Below are 17,581 nucleotides of genomic sequence, written 5' to 3'. Positions count from 1 at the left end.
TTCGGCAACGATGTATCCTAACCTTTACTGGACTTCCCAAACTTTCCAGAATTTAGATTTTTGACTGACATTCTTTTTCTCCTCATTGTTTTCCTTCTAAGATCTACAGTGTTTTTCTTTTTTCACTGACACTGAGTTGTATTAAGGTTTAACTTTTGCAGGACAAGTTGTACTTTTTACTGCCACCACATATTATATTATATATGTATGTATTACGAAGCCAAAAAAATAAATATATTTGTAGCGCAAAATAAAAAAAAATGTTATTGGGCAATTTTGTGACCCCTTTAATTTTTTTATTTAAAAAAAAAAAAAATTCCACCTATGGTCTAATTTTTTTGCACTGTGAGCTGTAGTTTTTACCAGTCATTTTTGCATAATATTGACTTTTTGATCACTGAGCAATTTTAGAATTTTTTTTGGAGTCTGCCTATAGGCAGACTGTATATATGGCAAAACAACAAAAAATATTTGTAAAGCAAAACTTTTGAGGTGGTGGGGTCCGTATTACAAGGTGCACTTTACACATGTAGGAAGGGAAAAAGACCAAAAGATCAAGGCGCTGCTTCATCCAAAATGAATCCAAGAGGTGCAGGAATGAAGTTTAAATAATAGGCTTTTATTAAAACAACAAAAGACAGGTCAATGATGCGTTTTGAGGCCTTCTCTTCCTCAGATCGTCTGAAGGACTACTGTCACCAGCATGTATGTTCATAAATGGAGGTTAGTTAGGTCAGGGGGCGGGCAAATGTGATGTCATCACATCTATACAGTCCCATAAAACAATATTAGTTCAATAATCTATAAAGGGGACACAATACATCTTAATCCTTGTAGTAGGGTCTCATAATTAGGAAACTGTAAATTTACACACAATGCAGAATAGTTTTACAAGGTGCACTTTACAGTTATCTTTATTCCATGGGTCAATACAATTAATACGATACCCATATTTACATAGTTTTATTATTGCACATTTTTAAAACAAAAAAGTCAAAAAACTTTTACTTTGCCATAGAGGGGATTTTAGGTGGGGACCCCTAACTTCCCCTCTTGGAGGCTAAAGGCCCAAGGACGCTCCCCTTATACACTTTCTATAATCTAGCCCTGAACACGAGAGTGAATCAGCACAGTAAAGGGTTTTGACTGTTTCCACAGTAAGAGAAAAGATTTTTTTACAGAACAGATGGTATGCATGTGAAAGTGACTGAACATAGAGGAGTACAGGACGGAGCTCACTATCTAATATAACCACAAGAAGACAGTGGGCATGCTACCTAGGAGTTATGATAGCATTTATAGTACTTAAAAAATAAATAAATAAATGAATAAATAAATAAATAGAATCAGGTTTATGTAGGTTAGTACATGGTAACAACACAATGGTCCTCATTTACTAAGGCTTTTCCAAGTAGATTTTGTAGGTTTTTTTTTGTGTCACATGTGTTGTGTGCCAGAATTTATTTATCCAATAAACCCCATTAACTATTCAGTTAACTCAGGAAACCATTAAAAAGAGCGTGGCCATTGGAGAAAAGGGGCATGTCTCAAAAAAAAAAAAAAAAGAAAAAAAGAATAAAAAAAATACATAAAACAAAATAAATAAATACAAATGTACTAATGTTCCCACTTAAAATATAGTGGATTTGAGCTCTGGAAAACCTGACAGCTCAGAGCATGTGTTTGTAGTTCCGGGTGGCAGGCAGGTGAATTTTTCTGGCCCTTAGTCCTGCGCCGGACCTGACAAGCACCTGCTCAGCAGTCTGTATGGAGCGGGCTCCCGACTCCTGCCTGCTCCATACTCAGCAACCCCCAGCTGTTCTCAGTAGCCAGGGGCCACCTCTAATCTCAGCATGCGGCGATCGATACGGCTGGCTATTAACCCTTTAGATTGCCGCTGTCACAGCTGACAGCAGCGTCTAAAGGGACATGTGAATGCTCCTTGGTGGGCTAGTGGGGTGGATCAACCCCCCCACCCGCAGCGTGATCGGGGGGGGGGGGGGGGGTTGGGGGTTAGATCCACTATAGAGGTTTCCGGAGGGCTTACTTCTGTTGCCTGGAGTCCATGGCTCTGTCATTGATAGAGCCTGGCTGGACTAGGCTCTATCAATGGATCGCAGAGCACACAGATTAATGAGTGCGCAATAGAACTCCATTGATCTGTATGAGGAATCTAATGATTCCTCCTAAAAGTGTTATAAAGTGTAAAACAAAAACAAAAAAAGGAATAAAAGTTTAAAAGACACACATTAACCCCTTCCATGTTAAAAGTTCAAATCACCCCCTTTTCCTATATAAAAACATGTAAACATGGACTTCCGGTCCCGACGCAGCCATGTAGTGAGCCAGGAGACTGAGCTCCCGCTCACCATACCTCGTACCCGCAAAGTACCGGCCCCGGTCCCGCTCCCCGCACCTACCGGACTGCTCAGGTGACCCCCTGCACCACCGGGGGGCGCTCGATCCGGACCGCCCTGACACCCAGACCGCGCGGCAGCAGGAGATAACGGACGCGGCCTCCCACACTTCCCGCCCGCCGCCATCTTCCTTCCCAACTGCGGGCAGGAGAGCGCGCTGACAGTGGGGAGAAAAGTGAAAGCGCAGGAAGCGCTCGCATCATCTCAGCGCAGAGGATCCACTCAGGGACGGTGTCTGGCCCCCGGACTACATCTGAGGGGTTACAGAGGTGAGCAGGAATAGGGCAAGCACTCCTCCCCACTATAAAAGGAGAACGGAAGGAACTGCCATATTGCTGAACTGTGCTCATTGGCGCTGTGCCCTGCCGCTGACAGGCCCTGACCTAGGAGAGGACTGTCTGTGTGAATTCATTTCCTGCTGATATCAAATATACAGATTAGTGGTGGGTCTCAGCTACAGAGCAATCTACTTACTCACCTGGAAGCTAGTTGATTTCTTGCAACAGGGAGCCTGCACAGAATTCATGGTCCCCTGATGCCTGCATTCTCCTTACTGTTGTAATACATCCTCTCTACCCTAGAGGGAGCTCTTGCCACAGTTATCAATTGAGCATTCTCTCACACATATCGTGTCTTACTGTTCTCACTTCTGAACCGTCATTATACAAATGGACCGCTATATCAGTAAAGGTCACGTATTCTGGACAATGGCCTGGCGGCCACGCAGGTTAACCCCCCGCTGGCTGTAGCCACACAACCAGTAACATCCGTGGGTGTAAACTTGCCCTCTGAGGGGATGGAGGTGGCAGGCAGCCAAATACTTTTTACCCTAACCGCGCCTGTTCAAGACGCATCTGCCCCGTCCGAGCCTTGCCCCCTCGCTACAGTAGTGTCGGCAGATGCTATACTGAACTGTCCCACGGACCTGCAATCTCTGGCGGCAGCCTTAGTGCACTTGATCGCTCCTACTATACAGAGCACTGTGGAAGACACAATGAAATCATCCATGTCACAACTGCAATCCACGGTGAAAGAACATGATATGAGACTGGGAGAGACGGAAAAGCGTATAACTACCCTGGAAGAAGTCAACGGAGGGCTAGTCACCAGAGTGAGGCAAGCAGAATAAGACCTCTGTTATGTTAGCGAAAAGCTGGATGACCTGGAAAACAGATCCAGACGCAACAATCTCCGCCTGGTGGGGGTGAGTGAAACCCTTCTCCAGTCAGGTCTACAGGAATTCTGCGAGAGCGACCTTCCTAAGGCTCTTGGTCTGCAACACAAGTGCCGAGTTGAACGGGCGCATCGCCTGGGACAACTGCAGCCTAAACGCACGAAAGCTTTGAATGATGCAGCTTCTCGCCCATGCCAAGTGATACTGAAATTACTGGACTACAACGATAAGATTGAAATTCTCAGGGCTTTCCGAAAGCGTACCTCCCCCTTGACCTATCGTAACAGGAAAATCCTGATCTTTGAAATTACCAAACGCCGCAAAGCTTTCAGCACCATTTGCACGACCTTGTACAGGGCGAAGAAGCGCTTCACCCTGCAGTACCCAGCCACTCTAAAAGTCTTTCTACCGGATGGCTCCCTCAGATCCTTTCAAACTCCAGAAGATGCAGCAGCAGCGCTTCAGGATCTACTGTCCCAAGCAACTGACCGACCACAGGATCTCCCCCAGCGCTCATCCTCACACCCAGTGGGCAGGGGTGAACAATCCTCCAGATCCTACCGTCGCCGTGAAGATCGAGCAAGTTCGCCCAGTGACCACAGGAAAAGGAGAAAATCGCAGAGCCGTCAAAGCAGGAGCCGCAGCAGACGATCTTCTTCCCCAGACTGAGTATCTCTATTTTGGTTATGCATTTTGCTCAGAGGAGGGAGGAGGTATAGCCTGGGGACCAGCTATGTTGGTTTCTTCTGGTCATTAGGCCTGCACTCTAATACTGTTGTGGGTAGTTCAGGGCAAATTTCATAGTGTGGTATGAGATCTGGGGGCCTGACCTTAGATACGGATTTTACTGCCAGGGGTACTTCTAATTCTGATTGCTCTCAAGGCAGATTTCTCTACATAAAGGGGAGTTAAATGTTTACTGTTCAGCGGGGTGGTCCTGGTCTCACTATGTGTCCGAAAAAAGTGAAGTCCCATACCACCCTGATGGCGTCCACAGTGTTATCCTGGGCACCACTACTTAGTGGATTGTTCTATTGGTTGCTTTTGTTTCTGTTCTTTTTCTTTCTCTTTGTCCTCTTCCTTCAAGCTCTACGCTCTGATGCCACGGTCTGTTTGTTTTTTCTTCCTGATGTGACGCTCTCTACAGACACTGCCATCCGTACGTCATCCTGAGCTCCCCTTGTCCTTGTTGCTTCACCTGTTGTTATTGTGTCTGCCACTCCTGTCCTCCTGATGGGAGGATACCCGGCGAGAGTATGTGTACCTTCTGTCCTCCTTCGATTCTGGGGGCGGGGGGAAGTGATATACATGTGTAGAGTCATTTCCTGGAATGTTAAGGGCCTGAGATCACCACAGAAGCGCATGTCCATTCTGAGATATCTAAAACGCCTTCGCCCTGATATTGTGCTTTTTCAAGAGACGCATCTCACGGAGGGTGACTTCCAAAGGATGCGCAAATTATGGGTGGGCCAGGTAGCGGGCTCGTCCGCAGTGGAGGGCAAGTCAGGGGTATTGACACTCGTACACAAAGCTTTTCCCTGTCGATTGCTTTCCCATGTACATGATAATGAGGGTGGTATGTCCCACATCACACTTGAACAAGCGGGACAGGTGTATGATATTTTTAATGTATATGCTCCTAATGGTGTTAACACTTCTTTTTTCGCCTCCCTGACAGATACTATCAACCGCACGGCGGGTCTGATCACGCTGTTGGGTGGAGATCACAACACGGTAGCGAACCCAATGCTGGACAGGTCTGGGGCGTCGACTCCGCCAGTGGTCATCCGACCCCCCTCTACTCGCCCAAACAAGTTTGCAGGACGCAATGGCGTCATCTTCATCCTGATACTCGTGAGTACACGCATTTCTCCAACACGCACAACACATGGTCCCGGATAGATTATTTCCTGATCAGTCCATCCCTACGCTCCAGATTACTAGAGGTGTACATTCAGGAGATGGTCTTGTCTGACCATTCTCCAGTGACATTAGACCTTATGTCGACCAGTCCCAAGGGCACTGACTTTCTTTGGCGCTTCCCGACTTATTTACACAAGGACGACTCGTTTCTAGACCTGCTAGCGGGGTGGTGGGTGGAGTTTGAGACCGACAATGCGGCGCATAAAGACTCTCCGGTTTTATATTGGGAAACAGCCAAGACAGTGATACGTGGTAAAATTATGATGTATTGCTCCTCTTTGAAACGTAAGACCAGGGAGGGTTTTGAGACTGCTAGCATGACTTTGTCTGAGGCATATTCCCGCTTTGTTGACTCCCCTACTCCACCTAACAAGCTGAAATGGCAGGCGGCCCGATCCACCTATGAGTTATGGCTAGGTAGGCGGGAACGCATTTATAGGTCCCATATGGAAACGGAATTCTTTAACCCCTTAAGGACCGGGTTTTTTTCCGTTTTTGCACTTTCGTTTTTTGCTCCTTGCCTTTAAAAAATCATAACTCTTTCAATTTTGCACCTAAAAATCCATATTATTGCTTATTTTTTGCGCCACCAATTCTACTTTGTAATGACGTCAGTCATTTTGCCCAAAAATCGACGATGAAATAAAAAAAAAAATCATTGTGCGACAAAATTGAAAAAAAAACGCCATTTTGTAATTTTTGGGGGCTTCCGTTTCTACGTAGTAAATTTTTCGGTAAAAATGACACCTTATCTTTATTCTGTAGGTCCATACGATTAAAATAATACCCTACTTATATAGGTTTGATTTTGTCGTACTTCAGGAAAAAATCATAGCTACATGCAGGAAAATTAATACGTTTAAAATTGTCATCTTCTGACCCCTATAACTTTTTTATTTTTCCGCGTATGGGGCGGTATGAGGGCTAATTTTTTTTTTAATGGTCCCATTTGTGCATTGATAGGACTTACAAAAAGTAACCAAAAATGCACTATTTTGGACTTTGTAATTTTTTTGCGCGCACGCCATTGACCGAGCGGTTTAATTAACAATATATTTTTATAATTCGGACATTTCTGCACGCGGTGATACCATATATGTTTATTTTTATTCACACTTTTTTTTTTAATGGGAAAAGGGGGGCGATTCAAACTTTTAATAGGGGAGGGGTTAAATGATCTTTATTCACTTTTTTTTTTGCAGTGTTATAGCTCTCATAGGGACCTCTAACACTGCACACACTGATCTTTCACATTGATCACTGGTTTCTCATAGGAAACCAGTGATCGATGATTCTGCCGCTTGACTGCTCATGCCTGGATCTCAGGCACTGAGCAGTCATTCGGCGATCGGACAGCGAGGAGGCAGGTAGGGACCCTCCGGCTGTCCTGCAAGCTGTTTGGGATGCCGCGATTTCGCCGCGGCTATCCCCAACAGCCCACTGAGCTAACCGGCAGTTTTTACTTTCACTTTTAGCCGCGTGGCTCAGCTCTGAGCGTGTGGCTAAAGGGGGGATTGTTTTTGTTATTTAGCAATGTGTTCCATTTATGTATCTTTTGTGGGGTGGTCAAGGAAACCGACAAGAGGTGTAGTCTTTTGTACCTATTGTTACCCCTGTATCGGGTCTCCCTACCTTCATTTTCTGTATGATTTTGTTTTTGCAAAATGGTTAATAAAAATATCATTTAAAAAAAACCATGTAAACATAAATAAAAATAAACGTTTAGTATCGCTGCATGCGTAATTGTACGAACTATTAAAATATATTATGTACCCCGTACAGTAAATGACCTAAATGTAAAAAAATAAAACAAACCACAGAATTGTAATTTTTATAATATCCTAGAAAAAACAAAAAAGAGTTAAAAAGCGATTAAAAAGTCAGATAAATACAAAAATGGTACAGATACAAAAAACAGATTATGGCGCAATACATGAGCCCTCACACAGCCTGGCATGCGGAAAAAAAAAAAAAAGCTACAGGGGTCAAAAAATGGCAATTCAATTTTTTTTGAAAAAGTCTGAATTAAATTAGTAAAACATGATGGAAACTATACAAATCTGGTATTGTTGTAATCAGGCCAGTGTAAAGTATCAAAACAACATGTTAGCTCAACCACAAAGTAAATGGTGTAAAAAAGGAAACCACCAAATTTGCTAAATTATCTTTTACTATTTCAATTTTACTTCACCGAATAATATTAATATTAATATATATATATATATAAATATAAATTAGTAGAAATCCACAGCACACAAAATGATGAAAGTGCAAAAAAAGTGAAATTTATTCCATATCTTGGTGAAAGTTTCAGCGAGGTTTCAACCACCTCTCCTGGTCTTTCTCAAGACCAGGAGAGCTGGTTGAAACGTCGCTGTAACTTTCACCAAGATATGGAATAAATTTCACTTTTTTTGCACTTTCATCATTTTGTGTGCTGTGGATTTATACTAATTTATCTACATATGGACCATTGAACAGGGTTCGGTTCTGCGTGCACCACACTACCGCTTTTTTTTGGGGGGTGCTGCTTCCATTGGATTGCTATCCATATATATATATATATATAAATAAAAAAATTTGGTTCAGAGAATATGTTATTGAAAAATTTAAAGGTATCATTATAGTAGGTAGTTATGGCTATTATAGGGTGAGGAGGAAAAAATTAGAGTGTAAAAGTGAAAACTGGTCCGGACAAGTGGATAGTCATGAGGGACAAGTAGATTTTGCTGCGTTTTAGTCCTGTGGACAAGTAGTTTTTTTAAATAAAATTTCAACACCCCTGAATATTAAATACCATGGAAAAAAACCTGCAAAGAAAACGTAATAAATAAGGCCCAATAAGGAGATTTTTTTTGTACTCACCGTAAAATCTCCCTTTCTCGTAGCCTACATTGGTGGACACTTATACTGATGGGTATATGCTCTTGCCACTAGGAGGCGCTGACACTAGGAAAAAAGTTGTCTCCTCCCTGGGAGGATATACCCGCCCACTGAAAGTGAGGTTATCAGTTTTGCCACAAAGCAGTAGGAGAAGCCAACAAAGACATAAGTCCGAATTTCCCCAGAAAAGAATCACAGAAAAAGAACCAGAAAAGATCATCCGGACAAAAAAGGAAGATATGGGTGGGTGCGGTGTCCCCCAATGTAGGCTATGAGAGAGATTTTATGGTGAGTCCAAAAAAAAAAAATCCTTTTCTCGGTTGCTCTTCATTGGGGACACCTATACTGATTGGACGAACCAAAGCAGTCCCCCTAGGGTGGTAATAACAACCACTAGAGAAAAGGAAACAGTCAGAGACTGAACCCACTCGTCCGTAAGGGGTGCGGATGAGACCCCAGGCCAGATACAGCCGAGGCCTAGAAACTGAGCTCCCGGAAGATCCCCCATCCTTGGAGATGGGCTAGGATGCCAAGGAAGGACCGTCCATACAGAGAGCCCTTACTAGAAAATAATAAAAAAGACCAGGTCTGGGGAGCTCCCAGACTTGTGTCTTGCCTCCTACTGACACTAGCTAAAACTGATTACCTCACTTCCAGTGGGTGGGTATATCCTGCCAGGGAGAAGCCAACTTTTTTTTTTCCTAGTGTCAGCACCTACTAGTGGCAAGAGCATATACCCATCAGTAAGGTGTCCGCCCCAATGAAGAGCGACCAAGAAAAGGTGAATTTTTTTAAATTTCAGATACAGCTAGAACATGAGGTTGAAGACATTGCATTTAATGTATTAATCCTAAATTACCTACCTCTGGCATTGTGAATCTCTTTTACAACAACATTTAAATGTTGTGTTATTGTCAGTCTTTGAAGTGCTGCTGGCATGCTCATTGATGTAGGGGACAGTAAACTTTCCAAGTCCTCAAAAGAGTTCTCCATATCCTTCTTGCTCTGACTTCTATCAAGCTGGATGCTGCCAGGGTTTTCCCAGCTTTCAAGACCCTCTCCTACAGAGTGGCTGTGCTGGATGGAGGGTCGGGGAGGTCCGGGGAGACAGTGTAAACTTTTTGAAGATTTCAGCTGGGGAGTGTTAAGGGCTAATAAAGAGGCTGGGTCTGCTGGAAGGGAATGACGAAAAAGTTTGCACACTGAGGTTTCCTGAGTGGTGTCTTTATTGATGACTGAATATAGACGGCTGTATATCTGGCACTGCAGGTGAATTACTAGTTTGGCAATTGGATGATCTGATGTGCTGTAATATAGAAAGATAAACAATTAGAAGGGATAACAATATAAGGATGTTACCTATTCTTCTACACTATTAGTCTTCAACGTGTAGCATTCCAACTGTTGCAAAACTAATACTGCTATCGACAACTTCAACCAGGCAAATTTATAAGACTGTGATGCAATTCTGGACAAAGCACTGTTCCTTTTAAGTGGATATCTCATGCTGAAAAACTATTCCCCTTTCCACAAGATGGGGCATAAGTTGTAGATCGCAAGGGTCCGATCACTGGGACCCCTCCCGCAATCTCGAGTATGGGGCCCTGGCTCTACCCTGGAGTGGTCGAATCCCCTGCAATCTAAAACTTATCCCCTATTCTGTGGATTGAGGGTAAGTTTTCCGGCATGAGACTACTCCTTTAAATTGAAAGCTCCTTTATCCCCTTAACTTTTAATGATAAAAATAAAACACATGCTTGGTTGTTATCTTCTATCCACAGCAATTGGCATAACTAGTTGATCAGTGGTGTGCAAACCACTGGGGACTCCCTCCAATCCCAAGAATGCAGGACAAATCTACGAATGAATGGCGTCATTTAGTCAGCATTCATTCTCTATGGGTCTTCCAAACACTGCCAAATGCTGTGCTTTGGCATATCTGAGCTCACACTGCGTAATTCCGCTCGCGTAATTCCACCCATGGAATTCCGTAGTGTGAACGTACCCAAATAATGCAAACATAATGCAATGGTTGGACAATAGAGTTACATTTGGTGTGCTCAGTCTAGCTTTATTGCCTGTAAGTGTAAAACTGACAAACTATTAAAGGGGTACTCCTCTGCTAGACATCCATAGGATAGGGAATAAGATGTCTTATTGTGGGGGTCCCACTGCTGGGGGTCCCGCGATCTCCTGCAGCACCCGACGTTCTAAACAAACGCCGGGTTCCTGCGGCAGTGGTGTGGACTTCACTGCCATGCTCCCCTCCATTCATTTCTATGGGAGGGGGTGTGACGGACAACATGCCCCCTCCCATAGACATGAATAGAGGGGGCATGGTGTGACATCACAAGGGGGTACCGGTGTGTTCAGAATGCTGGAGTACCCCTTTAAGTCATACCTCTGGTACAGCCTAATAAGCATACAGCCTTGGCAGACCTGGAAGCCTTTGTTAGGCCCCCGGCTAACACGGCAACTAATGTTTGACAAAGGGAGCCCTTCTGTCAGACCACTGAGATACCACAGTCATACTTGTGAAATCGAAAAGGTTAAATGGCCCTTGGTCAGACTGAAATTCATGTACAGCATTCTGTGAAAAGGATTAAAAGTTCACCATGAAAATATCTTGTAAAATATCAAAATGCTTACCTGAGGATTTGGCAAACATAGCTGCAAACTAAGTCGGAGTCACTTGGATTGCTCTTGATCTTCTCCTTATGGACTTTAGGCCATTCCTAATGCATCAAATTAAAATAATAGAAGATCTGGGTGTTTAATACTAAAAGATATATAGATTTGTAAATTACTTCTATTTAAAGATCTTAATTCTTCCAGTACTTATCAGCTGATGTATGCTCCAGAGGAAGTTGTGTAGTTCTTTCCAGTCTGATCACAGTGCTCTCTGCTGACATCTCTGTACGGGTCCGGAATGGTCCAGAGTAAAAGCAAATCCCCCATAGCAAACTTATCCTGCTCTGGACAGTTCCTGACATGGACAGAGATGTCAAAAGAGATTTTACTGTATAACAAAGTATTAATCTTTCATTTTTGTAAGGTCCACAAATATTACGCCAGATCCCTATCATATAGGAGTTTTCTTTTAACATGTCTGTGCAAACAACTTTTATAGGGAAAAAAGTCCCTTGCGTCCTGGGACTTAAGGACCAAGAGGCGAACCTGTACGCCCTGGCATCTAAAATGCGGCATCTAAAATACGGGTTAACTGGTGCCGGTAGCTCAGTGGAGCTGATCGGACATCCGCGGTGACATCGCGGGTCCCGATCAGCTGAGCGAATGGCAGGAGGGCCCTACCTGCCTCCTCGCTGTCCGATTGGTCTTCTGCACCGATAACACTGATCAATGCTATGCTATGGCATAGCATTGATCAGTATATGCAATCAGATGATTGCATGTTGTTATAGGCTCCTATGGGGGGCTTAAAATTTTTTAAATAAAATAAAAAGTTAATACAAGTGAATTAACCCCTTCCCTAATAGAAGTTTGAATCACCCCCTTTTCCTATTTTTTAAAATAAAATCATATGTGGTACCACCGCGTGCGTAAATGTCAAAACTATTAAACTATAAGGTTAGCTAAACTGCACAGTCGATGGCGTACACATAAAAAAAACACCAAAGTCGAAAATTGTGCATTTTTGGTCACTTCATATATCATAAAAATTTTTATAAAAAGCGATCAAAAAGTCCCATCAAAGCAAATATGTGACCGATAAAAATTACAGACCACGGCGCAAAAAAATGAGCCCTCATACATTACTGTATGCTTTAAAATAAAAAGTTATAGGGGGTCAGAAGATAACAATTTTAAACATACAAATTTTGGTGCATGTAGTTATAATTTTTTTAAAGTAGTAAAAAAAAATAATAAAACCTACATATATTGGGTATCTTTGTGACCATATAGACCTACAGAATAAAGGTAAGTTGCCATTTTTTACCAAAAATTGCACTGTGTAGAAATGGAAGCCCCCAAAAGTTACAAAATGGCACGAATATATATTTTTTTGTTTTGCGGTAGATTTTGTTATTAAATTATTGATGCCATTACAAAGTATAATTGGTGACACAAAAAACAAGTCCTTATATGGGTTTGTAGATGCAAATTGGAAGTATAATGATTTTTTAGAAGGGGAGGAAAATTGGCCTGTTCCTTAAGGTCAAAATGGGCTTTGTCCTTAAGGAGTTAAATACATTTTTATAGAAATATTAGACAACAATGAATGCAAATTAAATGTTTACCCCTTTTCCTGTTGCAAAAAGATTTCAGGGAAGATTTAGCAAAACCTCTGCAAAAGGAAAAGTTGACCAGTTGCCCATAGCAATCAATCAGATCGCTTCTTTCATTCTTCAGAGGTCTCTTTATAAATTAAAAAAGTACTGTATTTTTCGCCGTATAAGACGCACTTTTTCTTCCCCAAAACTGGGGGGAAAAAGTCGGTGCGTCTTATACGGCGAATACACCCCTATCGCGGCGGTCCCTGTGGCCATCAACGGCCGGGACCCGCGGCTAATACAGGACATCACCGATCGCGGTGATGCCCTGTATTAACCCTTCAGACGCGGCGATCAAAGCTGACCACCGCATCTGAAGGGAAAGGGACCGCGGCGGTCCCGAACAGCCCAACTGAATAGCCGGGTTAGTGCTTACAGGACACCGGGAGGGACCTTACCTGCCTCCTCGGTGTCTTCTCCGTTCAGGGATCCCCTGTATGGCCGGCGCTCTCCTTCCTCGTCATCACGTTGTCGCGTATGTGTGTTGGCGTGCGTAACGATGTGATGGCGGTGACGGAGAGCAAGAATACCCGGCCGGCAGCAGAGACGTTCCGGAGCGAAGGGGACACGGCGACAGCGATGGAGCGACATCCAGGGCAGCGGTGACGGGTCCGGAGCGGCGGGGACACGTGAGTATTCCCTCCTATGCAGTGGTCTTCAATCTGCGGACCTCCAGATGTTGCAAAACTACAACTCCCAGCATGCCCGGACAGCCGTTGGCTGTCCGGGCATGCTGGGAGTTGTAGTTTTGCAACATCTGGAGGTCCGCAGGTTGAAGACCACTATTGGGTTCAAAATCTTTATTTTTTTTTTGATTTTGCACCTATAAATTGGGTGCGTCTTATACGCCGGTGCGTCCTATAGGACGAAAAATACGGTAATATGATTGGTTGCTATGGGCAACTGGTCAATTTTTCCTCTGCACATGTTTTGATAAATCTCCTCCTCTGTCTCTTATCTGAATGCAGGGATCTGGCTGATGCAGACAACAGTCCCACTTTATATCTGCCTTCCCAATGAGCTAGTCTTTTCGTCTTTTTTGTACTCACATTGTCCTGTTCATATTCCAGCACGGCAGTGTACAGCGTCTTCTGCTCTTCTTCAGCCGGGGTCATCTGCTTGTTTTTGGAAAACCGTCTACAGATAAAGCAGAGGTACATAAAGGAAAAGGACAATGAACACCCAGGGAATAACCTCTCCCATATACCTGTTTGACTCTTCCTGCAACCGCAGCCTGCGCTCCTCTGCTTTCCTCTGCAACTGTGAGTGGTAGTTAGGGAATTCTTCAGCATTTCTTATGATCTTTACACCTCAATTTATTCCACTAATTACATTTTAATAAAGACACAGCACAAACCAATAATCTCCTCTCTGCCAGGACCATCTGAAAAAGTAAAGGATACAGTCTCTTCTCTGGCCTTGGCTATTACCAGGTTCTCCATCATCTGCCTCTGTAGGGACAGTGTCTATAAGAAAAAAAGTATTTAGTATTTAGAAATGCAAGTGCAACTAATAGGTATTAACTAATAATGCTCAAAAAAGCAATACATTACAAAAAAAAAGGGGCACACCAACAATAACATGTTAATAGAATGAATGCATTATTGCACAAAAGTAGGTCATACATTAAAAGCAAACGTTTAAAAGCATAAAAAAAGAAAAAAATATATTGATAGGGTTCACTAAGATAATGTGGTTCCTATGTTGTAAAATGGCCTGGAAGTAATTAATCATAAATATGAACCAGAATAGCAAAAATCTCTTTACAATTTTTTATTTATTTATTGTGCTAATATACAAACTGGTCCTAATCTGATGAAAGATGTCCCATAGATAAAGTCCTCAAGTGCAAATAAAATTAAGAACAACAACAGAAAGTAAAAAGGGACAAAAATGCTTAAAGGTGAACATAAGTAGTTAAAAGGGGTTTTTTATTTTTATTTTACATGTGTCTCTTTAAATGGTAATCATTTTAGAATGCTTTTCTGAGTGGAGTGATTCTGAGATTGTTTTTTTTCGTGACATATTGTACTTTATAGAGTTGAGCGAACTTACAGTAAATTCGATTCGTCACGAACTTCTCGGCTCGGAAGTTGATGTCTTTTCCTGCATAAATTAGTTCAGCTTTCAGGTGCTCCGGTGGGCTGGAAAAGGTGGATACATTCCTAGGAAAGAGTCTCCTAGGACTGAATCCACCTTTTCCAGCCCACGAGAGCACCGGAAAGCTGAACTAATTTATGCAGGATAAGTACTCAACTGCCGAGCGGAGAAGTTCGTGACGAATCGAATTTACTGTAAGTTCGCTCATCTCTAGTACTTTATATAAGTGGTGCATTTTTGTTGACACATGCAGCATTTCTTTGTAAAAACCTCCAATATATTGTGAAAAACTGGAAAATTTCTGGCAGGTTTTTTTTTTTATGGGGTTCACTGTGTGGTAAAAGTGATGTTATATTTATTCTGTGGGTCGGTACAATTATGGTGATACCCATTTTATATAGCTTTTTATGTTATTTTTCCTTTTCTGAGCAAAATTCTCTTTTTTCCCTTTTTTGTGTTATCAATTTCCCACAACCGTAAACTTTTTATTTTTCATCCGACGCTATTGAGTGATGGCTTATTTTTGGCGGGACAAGCTGTTCTTTTTATTAGTATCATTTTTGCAATACATGCTATCTTTTGATTTTTTTTATTCCGCTATTTGTACCAAAATTGGCGAATTTTGCGTGTTTTTTTTTTTTTTTTTTTTTTTTTACAGCGTTCTCCTTGCAGGATAATTTACATTATTGCTTTATAGTACACGTCATTACGGACATCGCAATAAATAGTTTGTACATTTGTGTTTTTTTTTTTTATCATAATACAGGGCTTTTATTGGTAAAGAAGCAATTACCGTATTTATCGGCGTATAACACGCACTTTTTAGGCTAAAATTTTTAGCCTAAAGTCTATGTGCGTGTTATACGCCGATACACCCCCAGGAAAGGCAGGGGGAGAGAGGCCGTCGCTGCCCACTTCTCTCCCCCTGCCTTTCCTGGGGTCTAGAGCGCTGTTGCCGCCCCTTCTCTCCCCCTGGCTATTGGCGCCGCTGCCCGTTCTGTCCCCCTGATTATCGGTACCGATAGCCAGGGGGAGAGAAGCGGCGCCGACAGACAGGGAGAGAGAAGGGGCAGCGGCACCCATTGCCGGCGCCGCTGCCCCGTTGTTCCCCCCATCCCTGGTTGCATAATTACCTGTTGCCGGGGTCGGGTCCGTGCTGCTTCAGGCATCCGGTGTGCGTCCCCTGCACAGCGTGGCGCATGACATCAGTGCGCCGTGCAGTGCATAGCAACGACGCAGGGGACGCACACCGGAGGCCTGAAGCAGCGCGGACCCGACCCCGGCAACAGGCACACACGCACCCTCATTTTACCATGGATATTTGGGTAAAAAACTTTTTTTACCCAAATATCCTTGGTAAAATGAGGGTGCGTGTTATAGGCCGGTGCGTGGTATACCCCGATAAATACGGTATTTATTTTTTGACACTTCATACTTTTATTATTTTTATTTTTTATTTTATCACTTTTTACAGGTTATACTATGCTGCAATACATTTGTACTGCAGCACAGTGTGACTTGATGAGCTGCACACACTACAGCCTGTGCAATTCAGCCTGTGGGTGGATCTCACAGGCTTCCGTAGAAGGCAGACAGGAGGTCATCATCTGACCTCCTGCTGCCATAGCAACCAATGGCGACCCGCGATCTTATCGCGCTGCCGCCATTGTTGAACAGGGGGAGCACCCTTCCCCTGTCAACACCATAGATGCCTTGATCAGGATTGATCACGGCATCTATGAAGTTAATGCTGCTGGGACCGGCGCGATCGTGGCCCCGGCAGCTACAGCAGGACCCTGGGTGTGATTGACAGCTGCCGATCTCATGAACTGCACGCAGCAGAGCAGGAGATCGTCAGGACGTATGAATACGTCCCAGGGCACAAACTTGTCGGATTCTGGGATGTATGCATACGTCCTATAGCGGGTAGGGGCTATACTCCGTGACTGGTGGCCAAGGAAGACAATCTCACACAACATCCAAAAGTCAGTAAATGTAACACTTCTTATTGGACATCCTTTTTGGGCCAACTAATTACCTGTGTATTCAGGGATGGTTAAGTAAAGGTTGAGACCTCAACTGAACGGATATTTTTCACCTCTTTTAGTTGCAATTTACAGTAAAAAAAAAACATAGTGGACATATGACCTTTAGTTTTAAGAGTCTTCTGGCCTGACCCAAAAGTGGAAACACTTAGGGGATGGTAAATTGAGAATTTTATTCTATTTCAGTTTAGGAATGCCAAACAATAAATTGCATATCTTTTAGTAAGATAAAAGACCCACAGTGTGCACACGTCTGGTCAACAGCTTATATTCAGCCACCTACCAATGAGGTTTTCTGAGAAGCCTGCCTAGGGTTCAGTCGGGCTAACCGGACTTCGTATGCTGCCCTGAGTTTCTGGTTTTGTATGGATGCCTCTTCTAAGGGTGTGAGCTCCCTGTTAATGCAGAGCACACAACTCATTAGAGAACGAACAGCTTGTCTTAAAATAGTTACAGCGTTGACAATTTCACCTAAGGATACTTACTTTCTAGAGCTCTGGACTTCTGCTGCCCTCAGCATTTGAAAAACTTCTGGTGTTGGAAAGGCATTGAGCTTTTGAACCTCATCAGAGCAAGCTCGACGGTGCCCATACTTATGGATGACAGACAACTGTGACGTCATGGAGATAGATGGAATGGAAGAAGAGGACATGGTACTTGCAGCCTTTATAGTCTTTGGAGGATCAGGAACTTCAGAAATGTGATTTTCTGGTGACAATAAGTCAATATTTGGTTTACCTAAAAAAC

At 43.1% G+C, this 17,581-nt stretch overlaps 1 protein-coding gene across 3 annotated transcripts in view; it reads right to left on the bottom strand.

The window, feature by feature from the left end:
* Positions 1-17,581, bottom strand: part of VPS9D1 (VPS9 domain containing 1) — a 53,302-nt gene that overhangs the window by 23,896 nt on the left and 11,825 nt on the right. For all 3 annotated transcript variants that reach the window (XM_056525990.1, XM_056525991.1, XM_056525992.1), the window contains exons 5-11: positions 17,320-17,572; positions 17,118-17,229; positions 14,093-14,155; positions 13,897-13,949; positions 13,739-13,826; positions 11,047-11,132; positions 9,261-9,703 (exon numbers count right to left, since the gene is read on the bottom strand). In XM_056525990.1, the coding sequence (XP_056381965.1) occupies positions 9,261-9,703; positions 11,047-11,132; positions 13,739-13,826; positions 13,897-13,949; positions 14,093-14,155; positions 17,118-17,229; positions 17,320-17,572 (1,098 nt within the window). The remainder of the gene's footprint in view (positions 1-9,260; positions 9,704-11,046; positions 11,133-13,738; positions 13,827-13,896; positions 13,950-14,092; positions 14,156-17,117; positions 17,230-17,319; positions 17,573-17,581) is intronic.

Source organism: Hyla sarda, chromosome 6 (genome assembly GCF_029499605.1).
Source record: "Hyla sarda isolate aHylSar1 chromosome 6, aHylSar1.hap1, whole genome shotgun sequence".
NCBI classification, from domain to species: Eukaryota; Metazoa; Chordata; class Amphibia; order Anura; family Hylidae; genus Hyla; species Hyla sarda.
This window is presented reverse-complemented; position numbering and strand designations above follow the sequence as displayed.